Raw genomic sequence first — 15,712 nt, forward strand, 5'->3', positions numbered from 1 at the left:
CACATCTTCCAAAGTCAATTGTTTCCTGCTAGTTAAACTATTCTTGCAGAGACAATAGAAGATCCAGGAATGAAGAAATCTCCAATAAAACATCACTTTTATTCAATTTTGCAATATCAGTAGTTCTGCACTCGGTTATGACTGAGGGTGCAGTCAGACTGCCATATAAATCGAACAGAGATCGGACCGCAGTTCATGGACTGGCCGGCGGCTCTCCCGACCCTAGTGCGGCAGCCTCATATATTTCTATGCAGCGGTCACACTCTAGTTGGGAGAGCCGTCAGCCAGTCCGTACCTTGTGTTCCGATCTTTGTCCGATTTATACAGACATCTGACTACGCCCTAAGGTTTAATTACTGAAACATGTTGAGTGATCAGAGACTAAGTTTTTACTGTAACATGGAATAAAAGTGATATTTTATTGGAGATTTGGGATTTTATTAATCCTGAAGTATATCCGAGCAAGGTTGGGTTCTGGCTCACTGGTGGTGAGTTGCTTTTACTGTGTTTCAGTATAACATTCTCATATTTATATAATTAAAGGGCAAAGTATATTGACAAGAGATGAGACCACCAAAAATTCATAAAGCCAAAGAAGCTCTTGATGTTCAGTTCTCTGAAATAGATCTAATATGTCCTCGTTAGTGAACCAGAGATCTATACAGATGTTGACGATGCTAAAAATGCTAGACATTCCAGACATAACCCCAGCATGTCTAATAACGAACATGTACAATGTGGGAGACTGCGGGCATCTTGTCCGAGGCTTGAAGATTCCACCAAACCTATTTAGAAGACTCATTTGTCTTCTCCGCTGCAGCTAAAAGCTGTTTTCAGATGATAACCTGGTGATGATGTGTTTTGGCAGAGGGTCTGGACGAGCTTGTGAAACAGTTGGAGGCGGTCGATGGTGTGCAGTTGTTTGAATATTACCCCCTGCACCCGGGAAAACATGTGGTCACCATCACTTGGGGAGGACATCACATCCCGAAAAGGTAAAAAAAAAAAAAAAGATTATATCTGGTAAATATTTAATACAGTGTTATGTCTTCTTGTTTAGAAGTTTCCACTGATCTGGAGAAAAATGAAACCTGGTCTGCAAACTTTTTTTTGTGAAGGTTGCTTTTTTTAAATCTGTTTGACAAGTCCTGAAATGTAATTCATCATATTACCATGATCATCACATTTAATACCTGCTTCCCCTCCCCCGTACTACTCTCCCATATATATTTGGACAGAGACAACATTTTTCTAATTTTGGGGTTTTCAACCAAGTACTAGAAATGAACATTTTATTTACAATTATTTAATCTGTCCAATTACTTTTGGTCCCTTTAAAAACAGGGTGGCACATGTTAAGGAGCTGAAACTCCTAAACCCTTCATCCAATTTTAATATGGATACCCTCAAATGAAAGCTGAAAGTCTGAACTTCAACTGCATCTGAATTGTTTTGTTTAAAATTCATTGTGGTAATGTCTAGAACCAAAATTAGAAAAATGTTGTCTCTGTCCAAAAATATATGGACCTAACTGTATGTATGTGTGTGTGTATATGTATGTATGTATGTATGTGTGTGTGTGTGTGTGTGTGTGTATATATATATATATATATATATATATATATATATATATATATATATATATATATATATATATATATATATATATACAGACCAAAAGTTTGGACACACCTTCTCATTTAAAGATTTTTCTGTATTTTTATGTCTATGAAAATTGTACATTCACACTGAAGGCATCAAAACTATGAATTAACACATGTGGAATTATATACTTAACAAAAAAGTGTGAAACAACTGAAAATATGTCTTCTATTCTAGGTTCTTCAAAGTAGCCACCTTTTGCTTTGATGACTGCTTTGCACACTCTTGGCATTCTCTTGATGAGCTTCAAGAGGTAGTCACCGGAAATGGTTTTCACTTCACAGGTGTGCCCTGTCAGGTTTAATAAGTGGGATTTCTTGCCTTATAAATGGGGTTGGGACCATCAGTTGTGTTGTGCAGAAGTCAGGTGGATACACAGCTGATAGTCCTACTGAATAGACTGTTAGCTGCTTTTTTCTTGCCATAATACAAATTCTAAGTAAAGAGAAACGAGTGGCCATCATTACTTTAAGAAATGAAGGTCAGTCAGTCCGAAAAATGGGGAAAACCTTGAAACTGTCCCCAAGTGCAGTTGCAAAAACCATCAAGCGCTACAAAGAAACTGGCTCACATGAGGACCGCCCCAGGAAAGGAAGACCAAGAGTCACCTCTGCTTCTGAGGATAAGTTTATCCGAGTCACCAGCCTCAGAAATCGCAGGTTAACAGCAGCTCAGATTAGAGACCAGGTCAATGCCACACAGAGTTCTAGCAGCAGACACATCTCTACAACAACTGTTAAGAGGAGACTTTGTGCAGCAGGCCTTCATGGTAAAATAGCTGCTAGGAAACCACTGCTAAGAACAGGCAACAAGCAGAAGAGACTTGTTTGGGCTAAAGAACACAAGGAATGGACATTAGACCAGTGGAAATCTGTGCTTTGGTCTGATGAATCCAAATTTGAGATCTTTGGTTCCAACCACCGTGTCTTTGTGCGACGCAGAAAAGGTGAACGGATGGACTCTACATGCCTGGTTCCCACCGTGAAGCATGGAGGAGGAGGTGTGATGGTGTGGGGGTGCATTGCTGGTGACACTGTTGGGGATTTATTCAAAATTGAAGGCATACTGAACCAGCATGGCTACCACAGCATCTTGCAGCGGCATGCTATTGCATCCGGTCTGCGTTTAGTTGGACCAGCATTTATTTTTCCAATAGGACAATGACCCCAAACACACCTCCAGGCTGTGTAAGGGCTATTTGACCAAGAAGGAGAGTGATGGGGTGCTACGCCAGATGACCTGGCCTCCACAGTCACCAGACCTGAACCCAATCGAGATGGTTTGGGGTGAGCTGGACCGCAGAGTGAAGGCAAAAGGGCCAACAAGTGCTAAGCATCTCTGGGAACTCTTTCAAGATTGTTGGAAGACCATTTCCGGTGACTACCTCTTGAAGCTCATCAAGAGAATGCCAAGAGTGTGCAAAGCAGTCATCAAAGCAAAAGGTGGCTACTTTGAAGAACCTAGAATATAAGACATTTTCAGTTGTTTCACACTTTTTTGTTAAGTATATAATTCCACATGTGTTAATTCATAGTTTTGATGCCTTCAGTGTGAATGTACAATTTTCATAGTCATGAAAATACAGAAAAAGCTTTAAATGAGAAGGTGTCCAAACTTTTGGTCTGTACTGTGTATATGTATATATATATATATATATGTATATGTATATATATATATATATATATATATATATATATATATATATATATATATATATATATAATGAAATATTCTCATTGAATACTTTGTTCTGTACAAAGTTGAATGTGCTGACAACAAAATCACACATGAATCATCAATGGAAATCAAATTTATTAACCAATGGAGGCCTGGATTTGGAGTCACCCCCAAAATTAAAGTGGAAAAACACACTACAGGCTGATCCAACTTTGATGTAATGTCCTTAAAACAAGTCAAAATGCGGCTCAGTATTGTGTGTGGCCTCCACGTGCCTGTATGACCTTCCTACAACACCTGGGCATGTTCCTGATGAGGTTGTGGATGGTCTCCTGTGGGATCTCCTCCCAGACCTGGACTAAAGCATCCGCCAACTCCTGGACGGTCTGTGGTGCAACGTGACGTTGGTGGATGGAGCGAGACATGATGTCCCAGATGTGCTCAATCGGATTCAGGTCTGGGGAACGGGCGGGCCAGTCCATAGCTTCAATGCCTTCATCTTGCAGGAACTGCTGACACACTCCAGCCACATGAGGTCTGGCATTGTCCTGCATTAGGAGGAACCCAGGGCCAACCACACCAGCATATGGTCTCACAAGGGGTCTGAGGAGCTCATCTCGGTACCTAATGGCAGTCAGGTTACCTCTGATGAGCACATGGAGGGCTATGCAGCACTCCAAAGAAATGCCAACCCACACCATTACTGAACCACTGCCAAACCGGTCATGTTGAAGGATGTTGCAGGCAGCAGATCGCTCTCCACGGCGTCTCCAGACTCTGTCACGTCTGTCACATGTGCTCAGTGTGAACCTGCTTTCATCTGTGAAAAGCACAGGGCGCCAATGTCAACTTTGCCAATCCTGGTGTTCTGTGGCAAATGCTAAGCGTCCTGCACGGTGTTGAGCTGTGAGCACAACCCCCATCTGTGGACGTCAGGCCCTCATACCACCCTCATGGAGTCGGTTTCTAACCGTTTGTGGCCAGCTGGAGGTCATTTTGCAGGGCTCTGGCAGTGTTCCTCCTGTTCCTCCTTGCACAAAGGAGGAGGTAACTGACCTGCTGCTGGGTTGTTGCCCTTCTATGGCTCCCTCCACATCTCCTGGTATCTGCTCCATGCTCTGGACACTGCGCTGACAGACACAGCTGCCCTTCTTGCCACAGCTCGCACTGATGTGCCATCCTAGATGAACTGCACTACCTGAGCAACTTCTGTGGGTTGTACTGTAGACACCGCCTCATACCCCTGTACCTCTAGGGGTGAGAGCACTGGCAAAATGAAAGTGACCAAAACAACAGACAAAAAGGATGAGAACAGAGAAATGGTCTGTGGTCACCACCTGCAGAACCACTCCTTTATAGGGGTATCTTGCTAATTGCCTATAATTTCTACCAGTTGTCTGTTCCATTTGCACAACAGCTGGAGAAATTGATTCACAATCCGTGTTGCTTCATAACTGGACAGGTAGATTTCACAGAGTGCTATTGACTTGGAGTTACATTGTGTTGTTTAAGTGTTCCCTTTATTTTTTTGAGCAATGTATATATACACATATACACATTTCACTGGATAATGGAGGTACTATACATTCTGCAAATTTCAGATGCACAACATAAAAATATATTACATAATATTAAAATTATATATATATGTTTTTATGTTGTGAATCTGAAATTTGCAGTACGTATAGTACCTCCATTATCCAGGAAAAACTAAGCTTTGCTGCTGGTCATTATGCTATCGCTATGCAAAGGTCACCGCAAAGGTTTTCTCTTACGCAAGTGTCATTCTCGGGAGTTTTCTGAACCGTTTGGGAATGTGCCCGAAATAGAGGTATCTAAGGAATAATGTAGGTGTGCACATAAGGGCCAGGTGTTTAAAACTTTTCTTTTTGCATTTTTGAAATTACTCAATCGTATATCTATAACTTATAGAAGAGCGTATCAGTAAGTGTTAAGAACGGACTGACCGGCGGCACTAATGGACCACTAATTGGTAAATGCTTACCGATCGACAGTGGTTTAATAACCTGTTTAGTTTACACAGGCAGACAGCGGTAAGCCATGGAGTCTGTTATAGATCTTTCAGTGCATAAAAGCTGCTGTGGTTCTCGGCAGCACATGTCCTGTTTACACAGGACGATGCGCTGCCGAGAACGATGATCTTTTCTGCTGCACCCAATGAATGAGCGTTCATCTCCGGTGAATTTCAGCCTGTTTACACTGAAAGATTATTGTGAAATGAGCGTTTTTGGGAAGATCAGTCAGTCTAAATGCAGATTTGGAGGGGATATTCTTATCCTAATAATGACAAATCCCTAGGATTTTTCATATTTATTGGTGGGTCCAAACCTCTGATGAGCTGCTTCGTCGCAGTGCCTTTCCCAATTTTTTTCGCTGCTCGGTCATTCCCGGTCACCTTGAGAAACTCCTGTTTATATGAATGGGCCTGGCTCTTGCTACTTACATAGCCAAATAACTAGTGACACCATGGTGCCAAAAAAACTGATCTCCCTTCATTCTAAAGATTGGTGGAAGCCCCAGAAGTAGGGCCCCAGCTAAGAGATAGTCTATTATAGGTGGGTAAGATGGGAATAACCCTTCAAATTCCAAATATCCTTTTGTTATTCAGGGTATGAACCACTGCATTAAGTGTCTCTCCTTTTGAAAAAACATGAACGTTCTCCTGAGCGGGCCGTTCTCCTGAGCGGGCCGTTCTCCTGAGCGGGCCGTTCTCCTGAGCGGGCCATCCCAAGAGGTAGCTGATGGTTAAATGAGGGCTCTGCTGTCAACTATTGTATGTGTGACGTACAGTCTCCGGTTGAAGCCCTATTAGTTTACCCTGGGTGTTGGGGGACTCGGAGTCGGGTCCTGTGATGGAGAGATGGGATGCAGCCGTGGCCCGGACCTGACCCGTGCTCAGGGCCGTCACATTAAAAGGAGATGGTGTGGGCTTATCCGGGTTGAGTGGCTAATTAACGACTACGCCACCTGTGGTGCCTGGTGAAAGGCCACCAGCGCCGCTGCAGTCCGCTGAGGCATGATGTTATGGTGGGCAAAGTTATTACTACTCCCCACAGGCGGAGCAAGGCCTCAGGTCAGAGGGACAGGATGGAGGGGGTAGTAATAGAGGGGAACGGATGCCGCGTCACTCTGTGTGGCGCAGGAATAACAGTCCGGAGGCCATAGGGGTGAACTTCCAAGGCTTTACTTACATAGCTGGCAAAGGAAGGCGACTCCCTGCTCCCCGTGGAGTCCTGCGCTCACCAGAGACGGGGGTCCGACAACCTCCGAGTAAGTCCAGCATTCAGTCGGGACTCTACAGCAGAGTGTTCCTGAACTACAGACCGATTCCTTTCCTGTCTGTGTGTGTGCAAATAGGCCAGGTCTCCCTCTGAGCTCCTCTCAGAACAAGGGCACGGGTGGCAGCTCCGCTCCGTCCGATGCCCGTTGGGATCCTCTGAGCCTAACCGGGCTTTCCCGTCCAGGACGTAAAGTAGCAAGGTCGGGTGTCGGGGGCCGGTACCCCTCTTGCAGCCGGAGTCCTTCTGAATATATCAGGTTGGCGAGGACAGGTGGCGTACACTGCTCCGTCTGCATCCTGCCTGGGATCCATTTGCTATGGAGCCACACTCTTAAGCTCCGGGCCTTCTTGATTATGGTCCTTGACCGTGTTGAGACATCCTTTATCTGCAACCTGCCCATCGACCCCCAAGGCTAAGGTACGAGGGCCGTGTCTCCCTCCCCTGCAGGTCCACACAGGATCCACTTTCAGGGTGGGAGATCACAGTACACACAGTACTTGACAGCACAAAGACTGCGTGACAGACTAAAGACTAGCCAAAGATCAAGACCAAAGATGGCTTTCTATTAAATATGAAATCTAAAGTGTAACTAACTTGTAAGTCCTCCACCCTCACCCACTAACTGGTTCCCCTAACTCTTGGTTCCCCAGTCTCCCTGTAACCAGGGGAGCAGCACCTAGTGCATAATAGCTCCCTCTGGTGGAGAAATGTGGTGTTGGATGCAAAGGTTGGGTCACGACTATCACACTGGCCTTACCTCAGAGGAGGAACACTACACTCCATTAGAGAAGTGCAGCATCCCTGTGGCGGTCGAACCCTCAGGGGCGCCACATACTGTATGTATATAGGCAGCAGAGAAGGGTGTTTGTAATCTGTTTTTATATAACCCAGGTAACCGAAGAATAGAAGTTGCACCAAGCCCAGTTTTTCAACTCTTCAGTAACTCAGTAGCTTATCTACACACATTATCAGCACACAGCTTTTTGATGCTGCCCATGGGTCTCCCTAAGGCTATGCTCGCATCATGTTTTTCTACACAGCAGAGACGTGCATTTATACTGCTAACTGCAAAAAAACAAAAATGTATACTACTAAAACAGGATACAACAGGATGCCTATGCCACCGAATCCTGCTGCTACTGACTACCATTGTACCTAAAGCTAATACTGTATACATAGAATAAACCAGGATGCTGTTTTTTTTTTATATAACCAGATTTTTTTTAAAAAACAATTGAAGTTAATGGCATTAAAATCCAATGGTGAAGGTGTTCTATTTTAGAGGTATATACTTTGCAGCAGTATAAACTTTTATGTCTTAACCGTACAGAAAAATTGTGATGTTAACATTGCTTAGATGAGTTGCACGGTGGCTCAGTGGTTAGCACTGTACAGTGGGCAGCACGGTGGCTCAGTGGTTAGCACTGTACAGTGGGCAGCACGGTGGCTCAGTGGTTAGCACTGTACAGTGGGCAGCACGGTGGCTCAGTGGTTAGCACTGTACAGTGGGCAGCACGGTGGCTCAGTGGTTAGCACTGTACAGTGGGCAGCACGGTGGCTCAGTGGTTAGCACTGTACAGTGGGCAGCACGGTGGCTCAGTGGTTAGCACTGTACAGTGGGCAGCACGGTGGCTCAGTGGTTAGCACTGTACAGTGGGCAGCACGGTGGCTCAGTGGTTAGCACTGTACAGTGGGCAGCACGGTGGCTCAGTGGTTAGCACTGTACAGTGGGCAGCACGGTAGCTCAGTGGTTAGCACTGTACAGTGGGCAGCACGGTGGCTCAGTGGTTAGCACTGTACAGTGGGCAGCACGGTGGCTCAGTGGTTAGCACTGTGGCTTTGCAGCGCTGGGGTTCTGGGTTCAAATCCCACTAAGGACAAACTCCTTGCAAATGTTATATGTTCTCCAGGGGTTTCCTTTGGGTTTTCTGATTTCCTCCCACATTCCAGAGATATACTGATTTAGATTGTGAGCCCCAATGGGGACAGTGTCTTTCTTAAATAAGACTGTAAAGCACTATGGAATTAATGGCGCTATATAGGTGAGTAAAATAAAAATAAGGCCAATTCTTGTTAAATGCAGCATGACTCATAATAAAATGTGAGTACACAATATGTGAGAACACTAATTGCAGAACAATACAATACTGCTGGTTGGGCTGGCCAGGGTCCCTCAATCAATTTCTGTTAATCTATGTATATTTGTGTATATCGCTGGTCTCGTTGGCACAAGATTTAGTAAATCCTTTTTACTTGTACTCTGTTATGACACAATACATAAGAACATGCTATACAGCTACTCAAGACATTTTATTTCTCTCATTTCAGCCCATTTGAAGTTCACGTGGGACTTGATGCGGGCCCCCAGAAAGTGCGAGCGTGGGGCCCTGGGCTCTATGGGGGTGTAGTAGGAAAGTCTGCGGATTTTGTAGTAGAGTCTATCGGCACTGAAGTGGGCACTTTAGGTAAGTGTTGAATATTGTGTGATAGAGAGTGCATTATTCCATTTCTGTTCTTCCAGGAATTATTATATATTGTTTATGTGTAATGTATATTTACTGTGTATTACACACATATAGAATCTAATAATTCTTTGTAGAACAGATGTATATGTATATAATTTAGTATACAGACATAGAAGTAATACAATCATCCATTATTATGGGTAGTATAGAAACTTACTGCATACAAGTTATAAATTGAACTTAATAATAAAGTATGCAGTAAGCTCGTGTGCTCCACCTAGTGGTGGCTGCAGGATGGCCATATTATATATGGAATTTATTTTGTTTTAATCTGAAATTCTGCTGCGACATAGCAAATCAGGTACAAGGAGAAGAGTCCATAAGTTGGCTATGCTTTCTCTGAAACGGTCTGTGGTTCTGGCAGCCTGAAATTGCTCACAGGTTCCCTAAAGGGAACTTGTCAAAGTGTGGGCAGCATGAATTGCAGTCTGGCTGCACACTTGCAGGATAATTTCAGAAAAAATATACTTTGAAGATCCGGCCCAGGGACCATAGAAATAGACTAGACTAGTCTGCACTACCCTGGTTCTTCCCAGCGCTGCTGTAGGTGATCGCCAGGTCTCTCCTTATGTGCACAAAAGGAAAAGACCTGTCAATCAAATGCATTAGTGCTGGGAAGAGCCGGCCGGGAGTAGCGCCAGACAAGCCTTCCTTTAGTTGGATTGCCAAAGTTTATTTTCTCTGAAATGCCGGAGCATCAGATAAACACTTACTAGAAAGCAGCAGTAGGATCTGTGTGTGTTTGTCTCACCTTCACTTTGCTCCTCATTCCATTCCTCTCCATAGACTTCAATAGGCAGCTGTAATATGATGACTATTCATCTTGTTTTTACCAAAACAGATTTTAGATTTTTTAGATTTTTTTAGCGTGAATAACTTGCAAAGGCAGTGAGTGGGAGGGGAGAAGTGGCTCATAAGTGGAGAAAGAAGCAGATTTCTATTTTAAGAGATATTACAGTTCTTAGATTTCTTTGGACTATTGATTTATGCAACGTTTGTTGAAATGACAGTGACTAAGTATAATTGAACACTTAAGAAATTTGGCATTAGTCAGTCTATTTACTATTGAGGTCTGGTATCAACATGCACATAGAGAATCCCTTTTCATCCCGGTCTCCACCTTTTGTTCTTTTATCACCCAAGAACATAAGTCGTTTGGTCTCTTTATGTTCCAACATATCGATATACAAACAACTAATATCCATTACATTCCATAAGGCTTTAAAGCCGGGGATGTTATTCTGCCTTAATCACAACAGTAAAGATTCATAAAAGGCTGCACATATTTCTAATGTGAATGGCCCATTGTGCTGAGGAAGTCTGCTGGCAGGAATGATGAAAGCTTCGGATTTTTTTTTCATTCCTTCCAGAAACTGCAGAGAAAGTTTCAGCAAAAAATGTTTGAATTGATGGATAAATAAATGCCATTTCTTGGATATAATTAAACCTGATTTTTTTTTTCTGATCCGAAGCAAAAATTAATTTTAATCCTAAATTACTATGTATTTAATGTCATAATCTAATACTTTTTCTATTATACTTTGATTAAAAATTCCCTATCGTTCCCTAACTACACTAACTGCTTTTTTCATTTTTTTTACTACTTGCTCTTTGATGACGCTTTGTTTGAGAATTCCAGAGCATTCTGGGATACTCAAACAATGTTTCACCAGGGGGCAAAAGCTGCAGTCACTGCCACAGCGTCTGCCCCCTCCCTGAAATAAAGCATCATCAGTGGCCTCCATTTCAGGGGATGGGCTTGTCCCTGTTCTACTGAGCATGCATCAGTTGTCAATTCTGATGTATGCTCAGTAGATTCTTGTCACTGTGCATTCTTCTCATTGCACAGTGACAGTGCGCTCTCTCACTGTGTCAAATCAGATAGAATAAGGCATCAATAGAGAGTGCACTGTCAGTGCACGTAGTAAGAACACCCGGTGTGCAGAGGCCAGCGCCGCCCCTGGTGATTAGGTAACGCATGTGTTGAAGCATCATAATGAGAATTTGTAGGGCACAGCGCAAAAATAAGATGGGACCCCCACCACCTACCAACAGAAAAATAAAACCATGGCAGAAGGTATAAATAATACTGCGATATAAAAGAGAACGCACAGTATTGCTAGATTGCAGAAACTAAATCAGTTGTTATTTTTCACAAAAAGAAACAAAGTTCTTGCACCCCAGCGACCCTATACCCATTGCCGCTCTTTTGGCTGCTATGTTTATAATAGTTATGCCCATGGTGTGTTCTAACAAACCCTGAATAATAATAATACTCTTTATATCTTCCAAGTACTGCAAATCTATGAATTTTTGTAGTACGTTTTATTACTTTATTTTCCTTAATTCTTTATCAAAAACTTTGCTGCCATGCTGTTTCAATGACCAATTCATGTTCTTTTAGAAGCTGCTTTCAGCTGCTGCCCGGCAAAGATCCGCACATTGCAATCACAAAGTTTGTGTATGGAAAGTCGCCTGTCTGCGTACAGGGGGTGAGGAGCATAGCGGCTTGGACCCGGAAAGTCCCATGTGCAGACTTTTTGGAGATACTTGGGGATAAAAAGGAAAATGAAGCAATTATTGGAGGCTAATGATAATTATTATAATTATTATTATTATTATTATTATTATTATTATTATTATTATTATTTTATTTTGTTTTTGTATTATTAATATGTTTATCTGCTCTTTGATGTTAAGGCAAACTCATTTGTGAGCATGTTACAAGTCCATACATAGAAATGCACTTTTCCCGACTAGGAAGGCACCCTAATGCTTAGAGGCATTTATAATTCTTTGGAATCACACTCATATTTAGTGATGGATTTTAAAATAATTTAAAATAGACTTACAATATTTTCATTCAAAAAGGAAGGTTCTAGGAAATCAATATACCTATTAGAAGAAAATGTAATGGAGAGCAATTCGTGGACCCGTGTTACCAGAGATGCCCCCGGGCCAGCTGAAAAATACTTAATAATATTCTGATTTTTATAAAGTCTGACACAGTCTCGTGCCAGCTCCAAATAACACAAAATATATCACTATTCCTATCCCCTTAGGCCTATGATCAAAGTGTGAACCCCTCAACCTTTGCCAAAGTCAGGATTGTGGCTTAACGTATAATATATTAAATTTGATACCTGTGCTTAGCATAATGGGGCATTGACTCTATGCATGTCCAGTATCACCAGTGTCTGCTTTTTATTTCAGTCCACTCCAAGGTCATGATGTAATCTGGTCTAATATTTCAGAATGCCTTGGTGCATGCTAATTTAATAAATGTAGCCCAACTCTGGGGGGCTGGCAGTCATGGAAAATACCTTTTAACAGAACTGAGATCTACTGTAATGATAAAGTTTTAAAACTGATAACCCTTGTAAGTGGATGTAGTCTAGTTAAGGGTTGGTCCCATTGTTTAGTTTCTGGAATGCAGAGCTCTCCAGTCTCCTGACATCCTTGTCATGCTAGGTGAGGGGAGGACCAAGTGTACAACAATGGGAAAGGAGGGGGATGCCCAACAACTAGGGAAAGGGAGAGTTGAGACCCCTAGGCACATCTTAAAACACCCTGACTCCCCTACCGTCCCCAAATAGGTTCTGCACCTATTGCCGAGCAGGATACCTAATCCCTAACTGTCCCTAGCGATAGGCCCTAGGTAGGGAGTGGAAGGGGTGAGCACTAGTCAGCCCCACTGCAGCTAATGACAAACGAGGAAAACAGACAAGGGAAACACTTAGCTTGAGAAGACACAAGAGAGAAGATGACAATAATTCACCAAGAAACTCCAAGAAGAAACTAGCCGACTGCTAGTGACGCGCCCCCTGGGCCGAGGGGATACCCGGAGCCGGGCCTGTATATGACTGGGAGTTGTAGTCACCGTGGCGGCGACCCCGTCCGTGACCCAGGGCGGTCAAACCAGTGGCGGTCTATGTGTATAGGTTTATATAGTCAGACTACGCCACCTGTGGATTGCGGTTATGGAGAACCGCCGCTGCGGAGCAGTCCACTGAAGCTGGTGGTATGCGCAGCAAGTGTAGTATAACTCCCCACAGGAAGAGTGTAGCTTCAGGGCAGCGCAGGTGAATGATGGCGGTGGTTGTGCAGGGCATCCCAGTGCAGTGAGTGCTGGCGCGGTAAGAAACACGGAGAGAAGGTGATGCTGTCCCAGGGTCTTTTACTCACAGTTATCAGTTTCCAAGTTACACTGCAGATCATAACTTCCCACGTCGTGCTGTGCGTACTCAGTGAGGGGCTCGGTCCACCCTCAGGTATCTCCAGAGCACTTTTCAGGACCCCGTTCTGTGTACCTTCCTGGCCTCTCTCCTTGTACCTCACACCTAGCGGCACCTCTGTCCAGTGTCCTTGGGCCTTGGCGGGCGACGTGTTTTCCGTCCCCTGGCCCTATGTGGCTACCTTCCTGATGGCTGGTGTGGACGACCTGCTGACTTAAAGTGCTGCAGCCTCCGGTTCCCAGTTGAGCCTTGTAGTCTCTGCTGGTTGAGGGATCCTATTCCCTTCTTCTGGCCTGACCCCCCTACCTCCTGGCAGCGGTGGGCGTACGGGTGGCAGCTGCACGGCCCGTACTCCTGGGGTCCCTTTGGTTCCTCTCCTGGAGCCTTCCTGCTCCCTCTTTCCTCTCCTTCCTCCTTCAGGCTCAGGCCTCTTGACTAGGCCTGCCTGTGGAGCAGAGCTCATACAGAACCTCTGCTCCCGTCACCTCTCCTCACCACTCACTAACAGACTCTCCCTTCTCACCCTCAACCAAAATGGTTCCTTCCTTTTATACCTCCTACTCCAGTGCTCCCCTTAACTACTTCCTCCACCCATCCGCTACATCGTTCCCCCTCTCTAGGTGGTTCCTCCCCACTCCAGCCAGGGATCAGGGACAGTTGTGCTCTCCCTTAGGAGCATTGTCGCCCTGTCCTCCGGAAATGTGGTGTAGTGTTAGGGTCCTGAGCCATACTCCTTCCTTACCTGAGAGTGAGATACCACACCTCTGGATGAGGTGCAATACCTCTGTGGCGACCGAACCCTCAGGGACGCCACACTAGTACTCCAGGCCTGAGCAGGGGAAAATAGTACGATCACCGGTGACTCCTTGGGACACACGAGGGTTTTTATATGTCAAGCAAGGGTGTGTCAATTAGCAGCAGAATGTGGAGATCAGTGCTGGGTCCTAGCGAGAGAAGGATACCACTACACTACAGAGATGAAAGAATCAAGAAGGTGTCTGCAAAGCCAAGCGCAGTGACCTTCTACAGTTGGATCCAGAACAACACTTTGTCAAACCTGATAAACCCGTGACAGTCCTGGTTCCTTGGATGACAGACGCTCCTGCTTGAGTGACAGTTTAGGTCAGCAGCATCATTGTGCTTCCAGCGCAATCTCTGCATTCCCAAAAGTGCAATCCCTCTGAGCCTCCGTACAATGCTTACAAACTCAATAGGAAAGGGCTCGTAAGCACTGCATATGTTTGGATGTGCATGCTCATCATTGGTCACTTTTGGCACTGCGCTTTAAATAAACACACAGAAAAGCAAGAACAGAAGGGAATGGAGGTAAGGAGAAATGGCGAGTAAATTGCAAAATTGCTTAATTTCTCACTGTCTACTTTTCTTTACCTAATGTTAAACATAAGAGCAACCTCTTTAAAACAAAATTGTTATTTTTAGTAAAGAAAAATGGAAAGGCTCTATGCGTGTCTAACTGACCATAATTTATTAGTAAATCTATTGAAACATAGTCATGATGTAAAAGATGTCTGTTTAGGCTCACCTGGTGAGGTGTAGCCGCTAAGCACCAGATCCAGATGGCAACACGGACCCCAGGCATTGGTGCCGGACACTGGAGTGGTGACTTGGCACATGCAGGAAACTCGGGACCAGTAATATAAGAAAGTTTGTAGATATAGCTCATCTCTATCTCTAGCTCTATACACGTCCAGTATTTTTTTATGCCCAGTGACTGCAGACTTTGTACCCCAAGCCAGGACAGCCCTTTTAACTACTGTGCTCTTGGCTTTAGCTCTACGATGAGACAAATTCTCTTGGAACCCAAGATTAAGATTTCTGAAAATGCCTCACCACCTTTGGTCCATGATTGTCGAATGGACATTTTGTTTTTTGATCCTGATAATGTCATACACACCCATTGTCCCTCTGTTTTCATCCCATTCCACGTGACCAATGCAGGGCCCAGATGAAAATCTTATAACCTATCTGCATTGGGGTCTACCAGCACTCCATCCCGCACCTCTCATATAATACTGGCAAGCACCGATTAGATACAGTAGGTGCCTATTGCACAGTGTGAGGCCATTTATGAGTTACTGACACAACTATCGCCAGTTCGCTGTTGCAATAAATTGGGAACCTCAATGGTACCCTATGTGGCTGCCTACTAAGCCAACCCCTTTTGGCCCTGCCCCCTTTAACTATTTATTTTTTTTATCAGTTAGCAGAACTGAAATTAATACAACATATAATATTTTAGTCTTTCAGACATTCAATGATTTTAAGAACTGTAAATAGTTTCCCTGGACCC

At 44.0% G+C, this 15,712-nt stretch overlaps 1 protein-coding gene across 4 annotated transcripts in view; it reads left to right on the forward strand.

Annotated features, from left to right (window-relative positions):
* FLNB (filamin B) overlaps positions 1 to 15,712 on the forward strand; it is a 243,583-nt gene that overhangs the window by 149,980 nt on the left and 77,891 nt on the right. For all 4 annotated transcript variants that reach the window (XM_073644626.1, XM_073644627.1, XM_073644628.1 and 1 more), the window contains exons 10-11: positions 869 to 995; positions 8,970 to 9,106. In XM_073644626.1, coding sequence (XP_073500727.1) covers positions 869 to 995; positions 8,970 to 9,106 — 264 coding nt within the window. The remainder of the gene's footprint in view (positions 1 to 868; positions 996 to 8,969; positions 9,107 to 15,712) is intronic.

The sequence above is a fragment of the Phyllobates terribilis genome, unplaced genomic scaffold (genome assembly GCF_046119375.1).
Source record: "Phyllobates terribilis strain yellow unplaced genomic scaffold, ASM4611937v1 Scaffold_8__6_contigs__length_399053987, whole genome shotgun sequence".
In the NCBI taxonomy this organism is placed as follows: Eukaryota; Metazoa; Chordata; class Amphibia; order Anura; family Dendrobatidae; genus Phyllobates; species Phyllobates terribilis.